A 23,212-nucleotide genomic window follows, 5' to 3' on the forward strand; every position below is an offset into this window, starting at 1 on the left:
AGTTTTGAAGAATCAAGAGGGTTAGGTTTCACATAAAATTCACCTGCATTTTTAGGTCTTCTTTCTAACTTAACTGCAGGCTAAATTGATGCAAGTCCACCGACAGCAACGATGCTGCACTAACCCTGCAGATGACTCTAGAATGTCAAACCCTTAAAGGTCAACCCATGTTAATGCATGGAAATTACTCTTTAATATATTGATGACTGAGAAATAGAAATCATAAAAACCCCACTTCTTCTAGAAGAGACAATGTGTTTAATGCCACACAGAATATGTTCACCATTGTAAAAATATCCCTCTGTTGTAAAAATACAAAAATAAACATCATAAAACTGCCAAGATGTTGAAGGTTTTCTCTATTACCACGAGCCAAAACATACAGCAACTGATACTTTTTTCCTAATACTTTAATCCCATTCCTTTCAAAGTCTGGCACTTTTTCCATACATCAAACATTAATATCATGGGAATGACTGTGAATGCTGTAGAGTTGGTGGAAACTTAAAAAAGCTGTACAATGAGAATGATTGGATCTCTGGTCCTTCCTCAAAACCTGCACAATTTGACAGCCCCCTAGAGAATTAACACTCGTATTTTGCCAAGCTCTACTGCGAGTCTGCTTCGATCACTGTATTTCTACTGCAGCAGGAATACAGACTAGAAAATTAAAAGCTAAAATGTAGAAAGGCGTACCAGTCTTGCACACAGCTAGTTAGGTCCACTTTGGCAAAAATTATTTTCTTTTATAAAACATAGAATAAGAGACTAAGAGACTCAAACCACAGAATTAGAATTGAAATACACTCATCTATTCATGGCACTACCTCAGACAGCCTTTCTTCCATGGAGAAAGGATCCTGCCAAACTGTGGCACTCCCATTTATACAGAGGAATATATTAGGTTTTTCTACCACTAACCTATCTTTATGTTACCAGTAGAGTTAATTAAGTTTGCAGATAGAGGTAGCTTGTTACCTCCATACTTCTGTTCTTTGTAATGGAAAGATATGAAGTGAGCTTTGCAATAACTTGAAGATGAAATCAACGCTCACAAAACAATATTATCAAAATGTTCTCCTTTAGTAAGTAAAACTTGCATCCATTCCCAACACGATTTGTTCACATGCTTCATTCTCACAGAAGTCCTGCCGTGAGCTGTATGGTATCATCCTGATGGAGCTCGCAAGCTCAGAAGTGGTGCTCATATGGTGCTCCAAGTGGACAAGATAATGAAGTCAATCCAAGTGATTTAGATAAGTTTTTAATAGAAATAATATTCTAGTCTAAATCCTTTAGACTGCCTTAAAAATGTGCCATTTTGCAAATGACTGATTTTTTCATTTCCATGTAATATAAGTGAATTTGACTTGTCTTCACAAAATTGAACATGTCACAGGCATCACACATGTAATCTTGAAAAAATCTGCTGGCAGACATATCAGGTGATTGTAAGTTTTCTTCCACATGATCTATTTCGTGTCAGTCACGAGCATTAACATTTCACTTTAAATCAGCAATGAAATAATATTCTTCAACTATGGATGGATTCTTTTCTATATATGTTGATGTATAGTCCAATACCAAACAACTAATTCCAGTTAAGCATAATGAATGACAATATGGCTAAAAGAAAACCCAAAGTCTCAACCCGCAGTAGTTGCTTCTTAAAGGTTTTCTACCAACATTTGATCTTTCTAATGAATTCTTACAGTTTGATTCTGATAATAATGATAATTCTGAGGATTGGTAATACTTCAGAACAGTATACACCTGATTTTACAAATAAAATACGAAAGAAAACCTTTTAATGACACCCACTGTATTGCTGGGGGATGTTACACATCTCTCTTGATGAGTATGGAGAAATATAATACATTGGCCTTTCCCAGGAGAATTATTTAATTTGGTCTCATTTTTATTCAGTCTTTGCTCAGGCAAACTCCCCAAAAAGCTTTAAATTGCCCAAGATTAAGTTTTAGTTTTTGCAATGATAAAAGCAGAACACAAGGAGAGACTGTCACTCTAAGCAAAAATTTACTCTCACAAGTAGTTCGCTGAATTTAGTACTGCTGTATACACGATCACTTATCATGAAAGATACTTGTAGAAAGTCAGTTTTATACAAAATAAGCACACTTCTAGACTTAACCGGGTAGCCTGGCAAATAAGAGACAAGCAATGAAAATAGCACTGAATGGTGCATCCACTGCAAAACACAGTACTCCATTACAGAGTAGTTAAAGTTCATTTTTTATCTTGGGTTGAAAGTGATGGCATAATCATGATACCAATGATAGTTTCCTATGTAACAATTATTAAAAATTAAATTCCATCACAAATTTATTGCATTAAAATAATTGCCTATTGCCTTGAATACTCTACAGTATAAATAAATGCATGAAGAGCTCAGCTAATTTTCTCTCTCCTATCTCTGGGTACTTTTGATCATCTGCAGTTTCTTTTTGATTTTCCTTAGGTTTGAGAAAGAACAGGCAAGGAAAGTACATCCATCCCTCTGAGGCAACTGCAAAAGATTGTGAGTGTCAGTCTACATCTATGTAAATACCAGCATTTCTGGAAACTGGAGAGGGAATTAAATGCTGGTGCTTTTGTCCTCTTTTTCCCCAGCAAGAAATGGCAGCACTGATCCTCTCCTATAGGTAGGATTTTCTGGCATCTTTCCTCCACAGCTCAATGTTTTTCCTTTGGTGAAACAGCAAATCACTTCTGTTGCCTGAAAGACAGTTCTGACACAGTTGGATAACACAGTTTTCTTTGCTGGGCTACTGTAATAGTCTAGAAAAGGTTGTTTGTCAAAACTAGCCTACAATACACCGAAAATGTATGTTATGAGTAATATATAAGCATTTCACTGATAAAAATTACAATCACCCTATGTAATACCAATTAGATAATCTGTAATTTCTCTGTTCCAATTATCTAAATAGCGTTTTCTCATGATTTGTCCAACTTTTAGCGCACCTAGCATATTCAGAAGGTTTTATTAACAGAGCCCTACCCACAGGAATGGGTCCTAACTGTCTTTAACCATTTCCATCACATACTACCAGTGCTAACAAGCTTTCCCAGAATATTAATATCTTATTCAGGTTTCTTCTTTATCTGGTATTCCTTTCTTACCCTCCCTTGTGAGCCTACATGATGGAGAGTTGATACAGAGCACAGACTGAATGCAAATTGCTTAATTTATTCAGGGATTAATAAAGACATAAACCCTAACATTACAAGTTTAAAAGATAGGAAAAGAAATTCAGTGTCATGCAAAGTGACTGACTTTCCTTCAGCCCCACTTTTTTCCTTGGGGTACTTCCCTACACCCCATCTGCCCATGCATGGTCATTGCCTCAGGAGGTCACGGCACGTGGGAGCTCTAAAACACGACCAAACTGTTCCTCCTGACAACTTGATTTCTTGTACGTTCACATGCATGGTGTAAATATAATCAAAACCACACCAGGTATTCAAAGAAACTGAGCATCCCATGACTTTTTTCAGGGGTTTTGGGGCTTTGGAAAGAATAGAAGTGTGTGAACTGACAGAGCTCCACCTCCTGATTTTGATGAATTTGGGAGACTTGCTTAGTTTTATGGAGGAAACCTCTGTCAGAAAAGAACCCTTGGCAGTGGTATCAAAGAGGCTGGACCCATGGCCAAACCAGTCGGTTATTCAACTTGAAACAAGTAAGATGACACCAATAAAGGGTGAAGAAGTCCAGTTACAGGGAACTGGAAAAAAACGTCATGTCCTACAGGAGGAAAACGTGCATGCAAAGGCCTCTGCAACCTGGGGAACAGCTTTGTTTTGAGAGCCTTGCGTGCGATGAATAAAATGAGCTAGAAGAAAGAAATGTCAGTTCTTTCTGGGCTAAAAAGACGGGTCAGCAGCTTATCAAAACCTATTAGTTCTTTCAGTCCAATTACATTTTGAATAAACACACCCATTCTCATTGTGTTTCTCAATGAATGATTCTGGTATTTTCTTTCAGGAATAAACTGAATCAGCCACTGCAGGCAATTAACTCAATAAATGACTACCAAGAAGAAGCACTGATGCTGTTTCCATGCTAACCCAAGACCTGCAACGAGCCGTAACAGCACTCATTGCACCAGTGGTGGAAGTGCAGATATGTTCTTACCTCAGTAGCACCTTCATCCACCGATCCAGTCCCATGAAGCTGAAGGGTGACAAATACTAACACTTCAAAGCAGAATTTGGCCCTATATAGGTGTATACCCAATAAGAAACTAGTGTAAATCAGTGCTGCGCTTAATAAAAATCACCTTTCCAAATATCGACGTTTTTGCTCTTTCCTCTTCAAGTACAGTTTTATGGAATAGAAAAGGATTTTGAGAATTTCCCTACAAATTGCTCTTCAAAACTGTTTGAGTGTCATCTTTTTTATTCCCTGGAGACATCTGTGCCTGTCCTGCATGCCAGGAAAGTCACCATGCTGAAGAAAGCTACTCTTTTCCTTCAGCCTCACACCCTGTGTTATAGAGAATGGATCCTCTGCAAACCCCCTCAGGAATTTGGGATAGGCCTCAGCTCTCTAACAGCCCACCAGTCCTTTCAAGAGCTGAGGGGAAATACTGGCTCTGCAATTGCCCCTCCAGGATAAAAGTTACAATGGGAAACAAGCAACCCCCAGAGCTGGATTTTTCTAAACCCACAGTTGAAATAAATCAGAATCCTACTGAAAACATGAATATTCGCATACACAGGACACCCCTGGTCACTGCCATTCAAGTTCAGGATGTGTTTGTTAGCCCCAGAAAAGCAGTTGTCTAAGTGTTGCTAACCTTTGCTGCTTCATGGTTAATACACCTACAGACTAAGTTTTATGACAATACTTGCCCCATATTCTCTTTGACAGAGAATTATCCCTTCTGTGCCCCAGATTATTGGTGGTTGGGTTTTTTCCATGAGTATTTAAATGTCTAAAGGACAAAAATCAGGCTACCTCTGCTTGGCATGTGAAGACCCTACATCAACAGTGGAATTGGAGGCAGCAAGTCTCTGAACAGCAGCAGGAACAGTTAAAGCAGTAATGATAGGCTCTGGAAAGGCAGTTCTCTTTCTGGCTCTAGTATTTCTGAAAATACTATTCATTGCCCCCTGCAAAAAAAAGAGAGAGCTATCCCCAAGGTGCCAGAATTTAGGATCAAAGGGAAAGAAAGCAGATGCGAGATGTGGAATGAGTAGTGGGCAGCTTAGAAAAGGTTTGAAGAAACAGTTTTTCAAATATTTATATATGTACATACACATGTAGACACAAATCCACCATAAGACTATTTACAATGTGCTTAATAGAAACATGTCTTTGCCATAATTTGCAGTATTAAATGCCCTTTTGGTTTTTTTTAAGTGGCCTTGTATAAAGTTTCACTTTGTATACGCTATTTAGCAAAACCCTAACTTTATTTTGCACTCATATAAGAGAAACAGCTAACGCCTGAAGCTTGTGCTAAACATCAGGTTGTGTCTTTTCCACAGTCTTTAACAAGGATAGAGCCATTTACCTTCACCTGAGACTTACCAGGGATCATGCTGGATTCAGTAACATTTGAAATTTGCTAGAAATTCTTTACATCCCCAACTGCCTTCCCTCCCCCTACAAGATAAGCACTAGTTCAGTCACAGTATTTGCCTTCAAATTAATTCAGGGAAATTCCATGGCCTGTACAATGAAATAATAATTTATTAAAAAAAAAAATCAAACTACATAATTACAATGGTTCTTTCTTGCCTTAGAAGCTTAAGACTTCTGCAAGTGACTGTAATGTAATTCTATTGCCTCTAGTACATGTGCACTCAGTAAGATTAATTGCATTGCACTTCAGCCCACACAACAGAGGAATCTTGTTAGATCATCCATGCAATTTTGTTTTATTAATAAAGCCACTTATAGATACTATGCGGTTACATTTGAAGAGTTATCCTGATACTGTCTGTGTAGACAGACAGATCTCGTTTCTTTCTGCATAATTCTACTCACTAAAGACAGGCATTATATCAAAAAAAAGCTCACATATCCAAAGGAAATAAAATTTCTGAGTCTTGGCACAGGCAGCCACGTCAACATCAACTGAGAAAGACTCTTACCTGGCAAAGGACACCCTAAGATTTCCAGTCTCATACAGATGCTCCCTTCTTCGAACCAGGACCGGGGGTTTATACGGATATAGCGTGCAACCAGTGGCACCGGCAACATATTGAGAACTGGGATCTCTTTCTCACTGTTTCCTTCAAAAATCTATGCAGGCCAAACATATGGAAATAGCAAGATCAGTTCTTCAAAAGTCTTTCAGCGCTTTTGGTAACAGAAACAAATAAAGTCACCTGGTACGGCCCCGGGGTGATGGTGGCTCAGGCCAAAACTGCTCTTCAAAGAACACAATCCCCCCATGCCCCTCAGAGAGGGGCAAAGGGGCCAGAGCTCCACACCCTCCCTCCAACAAAAGGCACCTCACGGGCACAAGATGTCCCCAGGGACCAGCAGACTGACGCAAACCCTTCCATGGGCCATGCGACAAGAAACACGCCTCATCGCAGGCAAGGCCACTGCCAGGGTGGCATTCACATCCATCGGCAGACACATGCAGATTTGTCATATAGGATATTCTGGGTCCCTCTCCATAGTATGTGATTTGCTCTTAAAAGCAGCGGGATCACTGAGAGATGTTGCTTTGTAGTCTTGCACTGACTAATCTGGCAAATCAAAACTCCACATGGACAGTCCCCACTTTCCCACCTGTGCTTTTCTTCATAAAATATCTGTTTCGTTATACTCACCACGTCTCCAGATTCATTTCTGACAGCAGTCCATGCATGACTGTCATTGCTCACCAATACTCTGTAAGAGGTCACCCAGTTACTCCTTGAAAAAGACAAAGAGTATCTAAGTTATTTTTTCATAAATTAGAACGACTGCAAATTGTGTTTAATGTAATAAAGCTTGTAAGACTGCTAGCAATGGAAATCCCAGTTGGCAAAGTCATGTCAACGCTTGGATGAAAAAGTGCCATGAAAATCTAGATTCAACAGATAATTACAAAAGCCTAGCACATAGAAGCAAAAAACAAAGATAATAATCTGGAATTCCAGGAGGGGAGGGATTACTGCTCTCCTTTCCTTTTATATGCAGGTTTTAGGATAAATAGCTTATCTAGAACAGATGCATCCAGTGTTCCAAAATCTTACCTTTTCAGCTACAGAACATTTCTTATTTCTGCTGTTATTATCAGAGAGAATGGAAAAAACCTCATAAATCCTCTAGGATGAAAAGCCATGCATTTCAACCAGTAAAATTTCCATTTCTTCCAATACAAGAATGACTGGAGCCTACAGTCATTCTTGTATTTATTAGCAATAGATAGGAACAAAGAGACAATTCTGTCTCTGCACAGCAGAGTCCAATTGGTCACAGTACTAGTGCACTGCTACTATATCTAGATCAATCTTCAGTAGGCTGATCTTTCTAGTGGCCTGTTGTCTGACTTACTGTAAAATCCCCTTTAATCTAAAAAAGCAAAATATTCATTCGTACTTAAATTGTGCCTTGTCTGTATTCAGCTAAAGAAGAGTATGAGGAGAAATAAAATGCTGCTTCCTATATTCTGAGAGCAGTTAGAGCTATGTAGCTTTTAAACTGTCTAGGTATTCCCCATAGTAATGGGTATACAGCTATGGAGAAGGTAATGCCCTGACTCTCCTCTCATATTTGTTGGTCTGAAAGGGCAGCAGTAATTTATATTTTCCCCCCCCAACACCTTCCTGGTTTCAACAGGCAGTGACTTAGAGGAGAGTTGTGGCTTGGAGGTATCTTTGTACTGTACAGTCAGTCCAGGATGATTAAATTCTATATTCATGTATATAAACTGATAGTACGTAACCAGCAGTCCTCTAGAGAAGTCATTCTTGCAGACGGGTTCTTAGCTAAGCTACACAGTCAGATTGCTGGGAGTGAAACCAGGGTAAGAAAAGCTCATGGGACTACAAAGAAGAACAGGGGCAATCTGGGCAGTTACGGGAGAAGTAGCAGAGCATATAGACGGGGAATAACAGAGTACCTGGAAGGACACACGCACCTAAGAAAAGCTTCCCCTTGTACTGCACCCATACAAATGTAACTTCGTTTGCTTTTCTTTCTTTTAAAATCAACAAAAAATATTAGCAAACTACCTATGAACACACATATTGACTTCACTGTGCTCACGTTTAAAGGGACAAACTAGCTTTTATATGTTCACTAAAAGAGAGTCAGGTTTCTAGTAAAGACCAAAAAAGAGGCAGGGATGGAACAAGAGCAAATTCATCTGCCACAAGATCAGTACAAGTTCACCCAGCTTTGTCTTGTACAAAATAGTGACCTTCAAATAATGCCTAAGTCAACACATGGCAGCAGAAAACTTATAACTTGATTTCCACCTGCTATCCCATTTTCTGGGTAACAGTGGTCCCGCTTACACAAAAGACTCAACCTGATGTCCAGACTTAAAGACACCTAAACCCAAAGATTAGGTAAGTGCTTAGTAGGATTTAGAAAAGCACTTCTGTATGTAGTTTACAGATACCCGAAAGTCAAAGATGAGATCGTGTGATTTTGAAAAAATGACTGAACAAACCCAGCTCTTACACACTAAACCAGTCTTTTGCAAATCTTTCACCAGCCTTCTTCAATGAATAGATTTTGCCATTCATGTTGTTTTAAATGGAAAAATCTTGACAATTGCCAAGCAGACCAAACTTTTCATTATTGTATTGAAAAGATGAATTCATCTGCCACCTGTAACGCACACACTACTTCAACATTTGTTAAACAACTTTAACAAGTTAGCAGCCTTCCGAAAACACTAATTGTCTGCCTGTCAATGGAAGATCTCGCGGGGCAGGGGATTTGCCAGAGATCTGTGAAATGCCATGCTGGCATCTCAAGTCTTCGTGGCTACAAAATGATATACAACAAAAAAGACACTGACTTCAGCATGCTATATAAGTTTCTACTAACTCTTGTAAAGAACTTTACTTTCTTCCCTCAACTTCTGCAATAACCTGGCAGGTGCACCAGATTTCACTGTCATCATAAATTGAAGGCAGGCAGATTTACACCTAGCACAGATAGAAATTAGGAATTTTGGAAATGGCCAATATCAGAACTCCAGGAAGAGGAAAAAAATTTTTTCTGATTGAAAAAGAAACCGAGGTTGAGAGCAAAACTCATGGGTTTGAGTGGGGGTGGTGATGTACATATTCAGTGCACATAAAAAGGTGGTGTGGGGGTTTGGGGTTGGTTTTTGGGGGGGGTTAGGGGTTTTTTTTTGTTTGGTTTGTTGTTTTGGGTTGTTTTGTGTTTGGTTTTTTTTTTTTAATATTCTTGGCCATTTCTCAAAATCAGGGTAAATGACCAAAAGAGGCAATGTTACCAAACCAAAAAGACATTGTTGCTTCTGAAGCATTACAGAACATTTTTTACTTCAACTGCACAACTAAGATTAGGAGGACAAACACAATACAACCATATTCATTACTCTACACACGAAAAAAGGTTTTCAAACAGAATAGCACAACCACATGAAAACAAGATAACAGTGGACATTCTGTATAATTGAGAATTTTGTGAGAAAATCATGGCATATATAGACAGTTTTCAAAAGAATTAGCTCACTTTATTGGCATAAGAAAATGTTACTCTTACATCAGTACTTCCAATCTAGGACTTTTATTTACCATATTTTAATTTTCTCATTCCCTACAGTTACAAAGGTTCAAACTTCTCCCAAAAGAAAATGTATACTAATCAGTTGTACACATATTCCATCTTGAGTGACAAGTAATGTGCTTCTCAGAGGCAGTCTGCCAATTAAAATACAAATGGGACTATATCCAGTCTTGTAACATTTGCAGTATAGGACTAGAGAGGGTCATGGGATGAGATAAATCAGTGTAACATATTTGGTCACATACCACATCCTATTAACTGTGCTTGCCTGTATGGAATAAGCATCCGCTTTGCATTTGTTGAGATGCAGAATAAAACCATCACAGTTGACCAGAACCTTCTCCCACTGGCCTGAAATGCAAAACCGCCTCTAGGGCCTTAAATCCTTCCCCCTTTTTTTCCAATGTCATAAGAAGAACAACTTCTGCCAATATTAAGAAGGCTGCTGTAAATTCAGATTCCCCTCAGAAATGGCATTTTCTGCCTTGAAATCACATTCCCCACGGTGGGGATGGGGAACACTGCACGCACTCCTGTGTTTGGAATTTCTGGAAAACTAGTAGAAGCTAATGCAGGGGGCTTCTGACCGCCGCTAAGTATCTTTAAATCCCACCTATTTCTATAGATGCAGACCAGCAGAAGAGCATTCCCGTACTAAGCTGCAGATTTTCTACACATGTGCAGCACAGGAGGACTGATGCATGCGTTGCACATGCTCAAATCAACAGCCCGGCTGTTTACAGTAAGCACAGCACTTCCCAGAATGGAAGAGTTTAATACTTACGGGGTGCTCCGTTTATTCACGTGGACACAGAAATCTAAAGCTTTCAGGGAAATCCGTCACAGAAGCACGGCAGCTAAAGCAAAGCCTTGTGCTAGAAGAAGCATTGGGAAATGTCATCTGTTTGTGCTGTTACCTGATGACAGGGAGATCCATCTCATTGGGTTTGGGATTTGCAGACGTTAATTTCTGCAGCACGTCACATCGAATCTTTTCGGGGCCCATCGGCACTGAACAATAAAACTGTCTAAGGAAAGCTAAAAGGAGGCTATAAAACTTTACAGTACTTAGGACGTCCCTACCGTTGTTTTAGAGAAACTCTTCTGAATTCCCTCTCTAAAATCTCCCTGGACCTAGTATTATATTCCTCACATATTTGTTGGTTTTATAGAGTCGAGGAGATGTAATTCAGAAAAGAGTGCGTCGATTGTCAAGCTCTTTCTTGGCAGGAAGCTAGGCAATAAAGAAGCCATTGCGTGACAGTATCTTCCAAAGTATCCAAGGTTACCTCCAGTTCACCATGCTCTAGCACAAAGTGCTACTTGCACGACTGCCTCATGAATTTCATCAACACTAGGAAAGGATCACGAGATACAGATTTGACAGGAATCATTTGGATTCAGGTCCTTCCCATTAATAATCCTTTTTAAAATTTATGCCAGCCTTATCTCTTCAGGAGAAAGCTATCTGAAAAAATCTCTGTATGTATTGCCAACATTAATCAATTCATTTCACAGAAAGTAAATGCAAAAATAAAAATACGATTCAATTCACTTAATGTGGTGGATTTTTTTATTATTATTAATTAGTTGGTTTTTATCTGTAATGCATTAGGTTTAGACAAGGCCTATTTGAAGATCTTTGATTTTAAATTCAGTTTCTTGTGATGCATGGAAATGTCCAGCTTGTCCATTTCCATCCAAAAAAAGACAAGCTGAGGGATTAAGTGACTTGCCCAGGGACAGAGAGGAAACCTGAATCAAAGCAGAGAATTAAAAGCAGATCTCCTACAGCCTTGGCAGGTTCCCGTCCAAAGGATCAGCTTTTCTTTATCTAACCACATCATCAGGCTACTGAGCACAGGGAAAGACATCCTGACAGCACCAGAACAACAAAACAGCTTTCTGCCTTGCATTCCCCAATATAACTTGCTTACTTTTCTTTACATGCGTTAGACACGTAGATGAAACCCAACTCAGCACAACACGCAGCGAGTGCTAAATGAGAAGCAGTGGAGAGATGCCAGGTTTTTGGCTGCCCAGCCTCCGGCGGGCGAGTACATCAGCCGAGACTTCTGACTATTTGGATAGGGTTTTATTTTGTTGGAACAGCATCTGCCGCATGTAATGTTTTGAGGCCAAGCTTCTCAATTATGGAAAGCTGAATAAGCAACAAGTGAAATAAATCTGATACTCTTATTCTAGTCTCTAAGGATGCTTTTCCACATCACTAAAACCCCACAGGACTTGAGATAAGCAAGGAAGGTTGGCAGGTGTTGGTCAGCAGAAGCTCAAGCCCACGGCGGCAGAGATGCCGGGGACGAGACTAGCAAACATTGGCAGAGTTCACTTCAGCATCATCTACAACGGACCTGGCTCCAGCCAACACTATTATTCTTCTGCCATCATGATAATCGGATCTATCTGCATTACAAAACCCTAAAATTAATAGAAAATAGAACCAGACAGGCACACAGATGTGTATCCTCCAATAATATATAAATTGACAAGCCAAAATACTTGAAACAGCAGAATCTCTATACCAAAAATATGCTAGGCAAACCTTAGATTAAACGGTACTCATGCAACAGAATCAGCATGCTGGCAATTAAATGGCTTTCTGCTTGAAAATGTAATTTGTAGTCTCATGCAATTAAATGTAAAACCATTAATATTAATATTCTATCATAATATTTATGCTGATAAAATATTAAATCACCCACTGCCAAACAGTTTCAAAAACAAGCCAAGCCAAAAAACACTCGCACTAACCACAGGTAGCCCAGCAAGTTTCACAAACTAATTAAAATAAATATGATTTAAGAGATGGAGCTTGACTAGCAAGCAAGGGTATTTTTTTTAATAATTGAAATCTTTGAATGTTTAATTTTTAAAATTGCTTCTAGCTGACTTAAATGAATATACTGCTGTGAAATCCAGCTCTTCGGAGGCCCTACGAAGAAAAGCTTAGGGCCAGAATTTCACTTGCTCAGAATGAATTAAGCACAGATTTTTTTTCCAAAGCTCCCTTCTCAGTGAGGAGGAGGTGGGGTTGCAAATGCATTTCCCACCCAAGGGCTGCCACTTACAGCCAGGTTTTGACAAGATTTTAACCTGTGACTGTCTGACCCTTCTAGAAAATCTGGTGCCAGCTCTGGGTGTTTCCTTTTGCCGTTATATGTTCAGATAATAACACCTGAAGGTGCCAGGGCTCCTGCGTGGGGTCAAAGACACCCTCTGCCCCGAAGATTTTGTGGTCTTAACGCCTGTCATGTCGGGCCACTCTTTGCAAAGAGATCTGCATGTGTTTGAAATTCTTCCTACACCAGACTTTTCCCTTTCCTATCTTCTATATCTGCTAAATGCAACCAAGCTGCGATTCCTTATCTTCTAAACCTCCTTTTGTGACATTTTTAATTTCCCAATCTTGTTTGCGCCTATCACACCTTTGCAGATCAGTCACCTGTTTGAGGAGAAAAATCTGAACCACATAAGCACTGCCTCTATACATCTTTTTGCCTCCTTCCCGTGAATATTAAAGTAACAGAAAATGAAAATCTCTGACAGTAAGCAGCAAATACTGCCACTTGTGTGCACAGCTGTGAGCATATTTAAAGTAACGCCGAAGGGGCTCACATCTACCAAGCGCACCCAAAGATGCGGCCAAGCGCTGCTGGCTGGTGCACACAGAAGGGTCGCTGACTTCAGAAGGTTGCGCAGGGCACGGGTGGAGGGGACGGGAGCCTGACATCCCCGAGGTCACTCCCCACGCGACCGTTCTCCTCGCAACAAGTCATAACGCACGTGCAAAATAGACAAATCAAGGCTGCGATTAATCAAGCGCCAGTAATCTGTGGCAGCAGGCGCCTGTATTCATCTGATGGAGCGTTTTCCTAAAGGTTTCAGGACGTTTTGTTTCAAACTGCCCATCGTAGTCCCTTCCACGGAGGTTAAAAAGCTCTTCTAAATACCCCCAGCAACCTGCTCCCTCCCACCACTGCACGGCGAGTCTTTGGCAAAAGCCTCGTAACTGGAGTGCGAGCACCGTGACTAATCATGCCCACGAGAGAACATCATCGGTTTTGACATTTTTGTCAAACTTGTGACAGTATAAATACGTTTCTGGGGGTGCTGTCAGAACTCCACCGATGCAGGATTATCTGAGCTGGTCACAAACCCAGGTCCCCAACACCAGGAGCGGATGGCGAGCGTTCATCGGCAGTGATGAACACCGTACCAAAATCCTGCATAGGACACGAGAATCGAGGTGGAAGATTAGCAAGGCACAGGGATGGAAGTTAAGCAACTAGACGGAGAGCACTCAAGGCTGAAGCTGCCAAAGGCAGACTCTCAGTGCTGAAGAACTAAAAGCCCGTGAGATGGCTCCACCAAGCCAGAGTTAGCAGAAAAATATAACTTATTGAGAAAACCCCATCATAAACACTAGTATAATATGTAACTAGTGACATTAATATATCAAGGGAGCTTTTCCTACATTGAATTCAGGTTGTTTTGTAACTCACATCAATATACTTGATATGATTTCAGTGGATCTGGAACAATTCAGTCTATGAGAGTCTGACTTTGGGGAAGCTGTAATAATCTCTGCAGGCCTGTCACCCAGTCAGGGCAAATAACAGCTTGCACTGATTTAATGCACTGTAACAATTCAAGTCAGTACACAACAGCTGCTTATTTTATTACATGATTTGGATAAGACAGCAAGACGTTTTCACGGAATTTGCTGAAGTTTCATCAGGGTGTGTTTTCACAGCCTCTGTGTGGGGATAGGAGGCACTTTGAAAGCCAATGCCAAGTATGCCTATTGTCCTGGTGAGCTGGACAAGATTTAGAGTTTATTCTACTCTGCTTTCAAAAGCAGCATTGCACTGTTGTTGTATTTTGCCCCTTCTTAGTGTGTACAGTGCAAAATTCTGTTTTCTTAGGTGGCTGGAGAAACAACTCAAATACCTATGAGTAACCACTACACTGTCCCAAATGCTAATGCAGTTACACTGAAAGGATTATCACTGATTTTTATACTCTTATTATTGGAATACTGAAGATTATATATGTATCATGATTATCTCTTCATGAAGCCAGTCTTACTACTGAGACCATGGTCTTAATACCATGAATGACTGATAAACTGGGGAGGAAGCAAGGATTTTTTTACCCTCCTGCAAGCAAGCAAGTTTACCACCTTGTAATCCTCACATACAGACTGTCCGTAAAAGCAAGTCTCAGCTCCTGAGGAGCTGCCACTGAGTATGGCAATAAATTAAAATTTGGGGCAACACATTCATTTTGTCACTAAAGAATGAGCAGAATGCTGTACCACCAAAATTAGAAGCAAGTAAATGGCACTGACCTAAATTTATCCTCAGCTATATCTCTGGAAGGTACCCAGCTTGCTACAGAGCTACAATTCCCTAAGGACAGTTTGTCAAAAGGGATGCTGGGGGATCATGAAGGGCTACACTGCACACAGAAAAGGCTGAGGGTGTACCATAAAAAAATTGCAGAATTATTGCCCTATTCAATTCTAAATATCTTGTCTTTAGCAAAAGCTCGATCAGACACAAAATCAAATCTGCTGGATATTTATTATTTGCTATCCCTGGAGAGCAGCACAAGGAAATCAAACAAGTGACACAGTAGGGAGCATGTAATGGTGTCTACACTAGCTTCTAGTTTTAATGTAGCTTCAACAGTGATGAACAAAGCTGACCAGTTTAAAAGTGTGTCAGTTTAGAAGCAAGCAATACGTGTAAGTCATTGTAATTGTTTCTTCCAGCCAGCAACGCCATTGATTTGTTGTCTCCTCCAACCAACTAACCTTCTAAGTGCTGTTGCAGGTTTGCAAGGCATGCGGAATAACATCTACCCAAATCAGACTTGAAAATTGCCATCCCCCCATTTTGTTTTTCTTAAAGACAAATATGTTGCATAAAACTAAAAACCTTCAATATTTTCATGAGGCTGAAAGGTCTTAACAACAACATACTTTGAAATAAGTCTCTTTTTTTCTCTAAAAATTCAGACTTTTGCTTTGGAATTTGAGCATTCTACACAGATTATTTCATCTATGCTCTTATTGTTGTAATTTTGTTGTTTCGTGACATGCAGCGATAGTGCATAGTTTAACATGGTTGAAAGGTTAATTTTAAGAAAATGCATCAAGTCACAAATATATCTTACTTGCTGAAACATTGCATCCTCTTCTAAAAATCAAAACATCCTCTGCATTGAAACAGTCTGAAGCTTTATATTAGTCAGGACACACTGCCTATTTAGACATCTGGGTTTCCTCTTGATACAAAAAATGGTGCTGAATTATCAAAAGATAGTTGTGGGAAACACGTTTCCCATGTTTTTTAGATTCTTGCCAAACTGCTAAGAGTGATTAATATTTTCTTTCCCTCTGTCAAGAGGGTGCATATTTTAAACTATCACATCACTGCTTTAAATATATGGCACAATTCCACAGTGATGCTTCCAGTGTCCCACTCAGTCTTGAATAGTTGTTTAAAGATACTTGGTTCATAAAACTGAAAGATGTATTGGCAGCAACATGAAGAATTACATACTGTATTTCTCCCCCAACTATTCAGCCACGAACCCTCTTGCAGCCCAGCTATGGCACCATCCATCTCTCAGAGGAGCAAATCACATGCCTTTCTAAAAGGTCACATCACTCGCACCACTTTCTCTAGCCTGAGAAGGCAAACAAAACAGCTCTGCAGCGATATAACACTGATGTCTATCAACTACTGGATATTCATAGTGAAACAGTGTGGTAACTGCCCAGAGACACGGATCTCCATATGTTCTCAGTTCCTACAAAGGAACTGATGCTCTGCCCACTCTCAAGGTGTTCGCTTTTATTCATATCAACCAACACTTGTGGCATTTCCGAGTTTTGGATATCTTCAGTGAAAAAAAAATAATCAAAAAGAAGTCCTGGTGCTTGCAGCTGGGCCCCACTTTATCTGTGAAATTCAACATCTGCAGATCTTCTGGATAAGCTAAGCAGAGTTTGCCATTTATGATGGTAAAAGAGCGCTTTGCCATGATTTGAGGTTTCCCAAGAATGACTGAACACCAACAGCCCTCGAGTCCACATGCTTGCTTTGACTGATAAAAGGAAGGACTCCTCAAATTCAGGAGTTTTTGTTCAAAGCCTGTTTTTTGCTTTTTACAGGAGGAAAAAAGGAAAAGCTGAAAGATTTGACTATTGTAGAATTCACAGCCAGGCGGTTTGAGCACAGAGTTCGACTCAGAAGTGTTTTTTCCTTAAAAAGGAAATGATTAAATAATTTAAGTATTCATTACTAACCAAGCATGGTTTCCTCCTTTCTCTAATCAGGTCATCTGTGTTTTCAAGATGATGTTTCTGCACCCTGGCCTCCTCTTCCTCAAGGCTCTCGTGTCTCAAGCACGAGAGCCCTGGACAGGCAAGCAGAGCCACAGCCCACAGGAGAAGACAGACAAGAAATAGCAACTCCCCAAGTGAGAATGGGAGAAGAATAACTGAGGTGAAGCGGTTCCTGCCAGCATACAGAAAGTGACAGCCCCATGCATTTTTGTGGTCTTTGCATTGTGTCAGGAGTAACCTTCAATTCATCCATTGCCTATAAAGTTCCAAAAAAACCCAGTAAGCCAGGCTGATGTGAATAGACTGTCTCTGGGCAGAGTGGGCCATCAGCAATACCAGACTACAGTTGCCAGTGCTGCTATAAAGGAGTAAAGGGTTGCTTCCACCACCAGTATACTAGCTCTGGCTACGGCATCAGATATGCCAGGAGAATCAAATGCCAGACTGATAACAACTCAAACATTGCAGCCCTGCAGCGAGGGGCAAAGCTATTTGATGCAGGATTCAGCAGGGTGTCCTTGCCTGCCCTCCCTTGTCATTTTATATGTCCTCATTAAGTCAGCAGCAGGAAGCGAAAGGGACCAGAACAGGTACAATTCTCATCTAGGCAGAAGCTCAGAGAGGACTTTCAGTTAAGTAAATTTTTCCACTTTGTATTGAACAAGAAACTTTAACAAAGAGGAAAAAAAAAAAGGCTGCCTTTCTGATTCTTTATCACTATCACATAATAGCATTGGTGAACTTAGCATATATCCTAGTGTCTTGATTTTTTTTTTTCCCCCTTTTAACATAATGCTGGGAAAATCTCCAAGGCTTAAATAAAAATCTTACCTTGGCTCTCAAGCTTGGCAGGCTTTTTGCTTCTAATACAACACAGATCAGAGGGGTGTTTTTTGGCTCTCCTACCTGAAATAAGCTTATTCTCCAACATATGTTTCTATTAGTTACGAAAGCACTATATTTTTGTAGCATAACTTCATGAAGTTGGGAAGGTGCCTCAGGTAACAGAATGGCATCTTTTCGTACAAACTTTCATATCACAAATAGTCTTTTTTGATACCATCACAGTCAGTAGCCAAGTATAAGAGAAAAAAAGCTAACGAGTCTCTTTTGCTCCTAGTGCTCATTAGAGAACACAGTCACAAAAGAACCTGCCCACATCAGTAAAAGTCCTACTAGCCTGTTTCTCCTGGTCTGGCTTACAAAAGGCAATTCACTGCACACAAGCAATATGTCTACAGTCAGGTCATTATCTCCTGAGACTGCCACACGTACCGAAGCTTCCCCCAGTGCCTCCGAATCCTACCCTAAGGCAACTCCTGCTCCAAGCTCAGGGTCTCTACTGTTGTCTGGATTCAATTTCCCTTTGCGTAGCTCTTCTCCACACCAGGATTTCATTTTTCTTTTCTTCTCACTTTCTTGACTGCTGAAGGAATTGGGGTAGAAAGTCATACTGAGAAGATCGTCTTTCAGATGCAACAACGTGATTAATTCAGAAAACAGCATCTGCCACCTTCCTGGGTATGACATTCCCAAGCATTGAGACTCTGGAAACCCAAAAACACCACTCCTGGCTCAGATGAGGGCTGCACACGTCAGCCTAAACTCTTTTGAAAACACAAACATCTACATTGGTACCTCAGGGAGTACCAAGTTGTTTTTAAAACCGAAGGGCTTACGCGTGTAGGAGCAGAGCACAGAAACATCAGCTACACTAATTTTATCTGTTCGATCTGATGAGGGGAGAGTGAAGATGAGGTGGGCTCCAGGGAGGGCAGCCCCCAGCCAAGGCTGTATCAAGAGACGCCAAGCGAGATGGAGACCATCACGCTTTTACAAGAACAGCCACCTCCACAGCACTCGTTGGTGCACGAGCTGGAGGTCGGTAAGGAGGTCTACTCTTTCCTGGGACAATTTCTCCCTACTGCCCTGGCCCCTCCATGGGGCAGAACTTGATCTTACAGGCCACGTTTTCCAGGAGACATTAGCCTGCCCCACAGTGCAGGTGGTCCAGTTGAAACCATCTTTGCTCCTACGAAGCAGAAACGTGCCTGTTTCTCCACAAATCTGAGTAACAATCCAGGAGGAACCTGGACCCGCTCTCCCAGAACTGACCCTGCTCTTCCTGCAGACCCTCAGAGTTCTGCTCACCAGTTCTTTGGTGGGAGGGAAGAGGGCAAAAGCAAGATTCAGTAATTTAAAAACCAAACCAAAAAAAAAAAAAAAAAAGAGACAACTGTGAATACCAACTATAAATAGAGCATCAAGTCCTGCTGTAAACTTGCAATAGAGCCAAACTAAAAATAGCAATACAAGACGAAGCAGCACAGCACTGGTGTTGATAGGAACAGCAATGTCAAGAGTATGAATATGGAAAAGAATAAGACTTTGCTACAGTAATTATCTACCTAACACAGAACAATGTGGAATAAATATAGAAACCTTATTGCCAAAAAGGCTCCTACTCCCACATCAATGTTAGGAGAAATGAAAAAAACCCCAGAAAATTAAGTTATAGAAGGATTTTCTTAGATATAGTGGTATTTTTCTGGTTTGCCTTTTATTATATGGCACATTCATTTTCTTAAGTGAGAGATCTGACCAGAATCTAAGGCTGTACATCTGCATACTTGGTCAAAAGGTCTAGCAGCACAAGTGGGATTACTTGTTCACATAACAGAGTGAGACTCAACAAGAAATTAAGAGACTGAACAAACACTGTAAAGATCAGGAAAAAAACAAACATCACCTCCAGTTCCTGTTTATGTCACCTGATTGCTGTAGTCCTCTCGTACAATTCTCACCTCAACCACACTGGCTGTATTATAGAGCAATCTGGGCACCTACACTCAGAAGCAGGTCAAAGAAATGAATGCATGCAAATCTGTGCAAGACAGTTATTTCCCAGTATAGGGAAATAACTGCCTCCCAAGCAGGCTCAAACTGCATGGAGTCTTCCTAGCATCCATAAATTGAGCACAACGTGCCTGCTACCAAACACTACGGTACCGGTCAACACAAACTCTGCAGTTTTTGGTTATATTATAAATTCCTCTTTAGAACAAAAAAAGTATAGCTACAAAATTTGTTTTAACTGCTTATTTAAAAACCACGTTGTTTTGGAATTTTACTAATTATTTGGTGATTGCCTATGTATTAGGATATCTCAAAGATGAATGGTTATTCTAAACTAATACCTAAAAACCCTAGTATCAAAACTAATCAGGTTAAATATTGGAAAAGAATGAGGAAGTTTAACAGAAACAAATTTGGCAAGGTGAGTATAAAGGCATATAATCTAGGGGAGTCATGTTGATTTCTTTGCCAGATGTAGATAATGACTGTAGAAGTTTGCTACCCTTAAACTTGTATTTTATGCCATATATAATCACTTTGCCTTTTACTGTTACTCTGTTCAATTACCTGATGTGACACAGCATTTCCATTCTTTCTTTTTTTCCTTGAAGAAACTAAACACAATACAACATGATTTCCTTGGTCTGAAAGCTCAGAATCTCATGGAGAAAAGTAAGCATGTACTTACGACCAGAGAGAGTTTCTTCCTTGTGTGATGACTCCAGTGAATTTTGTTAGCCTTCGAGCATCTACTTCAATCCACTGATAGGGGTCATTTCTTCCTGCACACCAAGCACCATCATAGAAATCATTTTCGTTAACACCTGCCTGAAAAGAAGGCAAAATCATCTTCATAAATCAGAACCAAGAAACTGAAGGTCTTTCATGGGAAAAAGAAAAGAACACATGAAGTCATCATCCATTCCACTTACTCCTTTGGCACCAGTTTAAGACCCCTGAGACTGCCATTCTCAACAGCTATACGGAGTGACCAAAATGTTTTCTTACTCAAAGCGGGGAGGGAAATTCTGCAGAGTCCCTTTAAAACCTAAGAACCATTACATATAAATTTAAGTTAGAGTTAGAAAGCATAAACAGAGCTTCGGCTCAGTCCACCTGTCTGTGCCTGTGGCCTGATAGAGCCTTTATCCAGAACAGATTGTCCACATGGTCTTCACAGTTATGAAAGCCCTAAAAACCAGCTCCAACCTATATAAATAATGGTCAGTGCTGGAGCAATCTCCTTTCCCCTGGAAGCAGCAAAGGAGAGTGTAGGGCATATGGGAACAGTAATACTATTCCCCACCAATCTTCACTCCCAGAATTATTTATTTTCATCACTAGGGTGTCAAAGGTTAAAAATTCAGGAATGCCCAGCAGTACCCAAGTTGCGTACCAATCTATATCCCAATTTATGCTGGCAAAACCACCACAAACAGCCTTCTCAACTTTTCAAAGAAATAGCTGCAAGGTATTTTGAGTAAGCTGTATTCCAAATAGATCTGAAATCGCACTTAAAGAAACATAGCATCTGAGGTCTTCAGGTATTTATCTCATTACTGAAGCCCAGGAAACATTTGGCACCGAGCTGGCTACTGCCAGAAGCTTTTCATATGGTCTTCTGAGGCTACGTATATTTTTACGATATTCCATCAGTGCTTAATGTGGATTCACCATTGCCATCCATGCAATTCCAAGAATGGATATCCTTAAATATTTCCCAAATATACATGAAGAGTCTGGAACACTTTGTAAGGCAGATCTGAAAGCTCTGGTATACAGCTACTCTCTGTTCAGTGCTATAGTTTCAGTTGGTGCCTGTGTATATGTAAAACATAAATGAAGTACCCGAGAACACAACTGTCAGTAAGGTTTCCTGAATTATCCCTCAGCTTCCCACTGAGCAGTATTAGCAGATATTACAGTCATAGCTGGGTTACAACGGCAGAGATTGACAGGTCTGTCTAACTCCATGTTTACAGACTATTTCTACCAAAATGGGCATTGGGTGGGTCTAACTCAAAGAGAGGATGCAGTTGTCAATCCCTTTTCCCAATGTGAGTCTGGTGGCATCTGAGGGGAGTGCTGCAATACATAGACATACATTCACTTCCTAAAACTTCTCGTTTTCTCAAGTATTCAAATCTAAGATAGGGCAGCTTAAAAATTACTTGTTTTCCTGCACCTACCAAAATTACATTAAGCTACCTACTTCTATGTATTAATTCTGATATTGTAAAGTGAAGTTTGTATAAAAGTTGATGTACAAGATAGAGAGAAAAACTTATTAACAACGAAAGATAAATTCTTCAAGGAGACCTGAACAATGGGAAAACACGAGAATATAAATATGATCACTGACCTGAGTTATAACCTTTTTCAAGAAAAGGTCTCCATGCATTTTAAAATAAGACTGAATTTGAAGTAGCCTTAGGGTTTAAAACCAATGCTTGCCAGGAAGCATTAAGATCTGCAGAGCACCTTGAACCAGCATCATGTTAATCCCTTTCACACTGCTGAAATTCCACCAGTTTCTGCACATCAAGTAGCCTTATCTCTCAGTGCTTCAGCTGGGATCCTCGGTCCTCATTCAGATTGAGGATATTTCCTATGAGTGTGATGCTCATCAGTGTGTAAACTTCTCCTCCACATTACAGTGAGGAGAGGGAAGCAGAAAAAGAGAAAGAAGAGCTTATTTGCAAAAAAACCCCAGCCCAACCCTAATTACATACTCAAGTCTCCATGGTTTCAACCAGAATTAAATAAAGTTAAGCATATGTTTAAGTCGTATATCAAATATGGAGAGTCTAAAGGGCACACTTATAGTTACACACAGCTTAAAATACTATGGCCTTAAACAGGGGCAAAGAGAGCAGAAAAAAAAAAGAAACCATGCTGCTACTTTTTCCTGCTCTCTTATTTCCTGACATCAGCTTCTCTGAAGCTAAAAGAATATTTTTACTAGGTAAGAAGAAGCAGGTGTCTGTGTATGACTAGCACAGAGCACTACTTGAGAAAGAGGAGTTTAATCAATGAAAAGTTCTTACTGGAAATATTTCTGAAGGAAAAAAGAACCAATAAATTTATGTTAAAATTTCTCTTTTCTAGCTTCAAGTCTGTATTTTTTTCTTAAGGCACTTGAAGTTTTGAATTTGCCCTATGGGCACTTCAAAATATTGTTTTTATTAAAAAACCCTTATAAAGTCAATCAAATACTTAGCAGTTAAATTGCTATT

The 23,212-nt window shown here is 40.0% G+C and overlaps 1 protein-coding gene across 1 annotated transcript in view; it reads right to left on the minus strand.

Annotated features, from left to right (window-relative positions):
- The window catches only part of CPXM2 (carboxypeptidase X, M14 family member 2), a 79,788-nt gene that overhangs the window by 26,168 nt on the left and 30,408 nt on the right, over positions 1 to 23,212 (minus strand). The window contains exons 3-5 of the mRNA XM_075026571.1: positions 20,665 to 20,804; positions 6,817 to 6,901; positions 6,127 to 6,277 (exon numbers count right to left, since the gene is read on the minus strand). Of these exons, the coding sequence (XP_074882672.1) occupies positions 6,127 to 6,277; positions 6,817 to 6,901; positions 20,665 to 20,804 (376 nt within the window). The remainder of the gene's footprint in view (positions 1 to 6,126; positions 6,278 to 6,816; positions 6,902 to 20,664; positions 20,805 to 23,212) is intronic.

This window comes from Buteo buteo, chromosome 4, assembly GCF_964188355.1.
Source record: "Buteo buteo chromosome 4, bButBut1.hap1.1, whole genome shotgun sequence".
NCBI classification, from domain to species: Eukaryota; Metazoa; Chordata; class Aves; order Accipitriformes; family Accipitridae; genus Buteo; species Buteo buteo.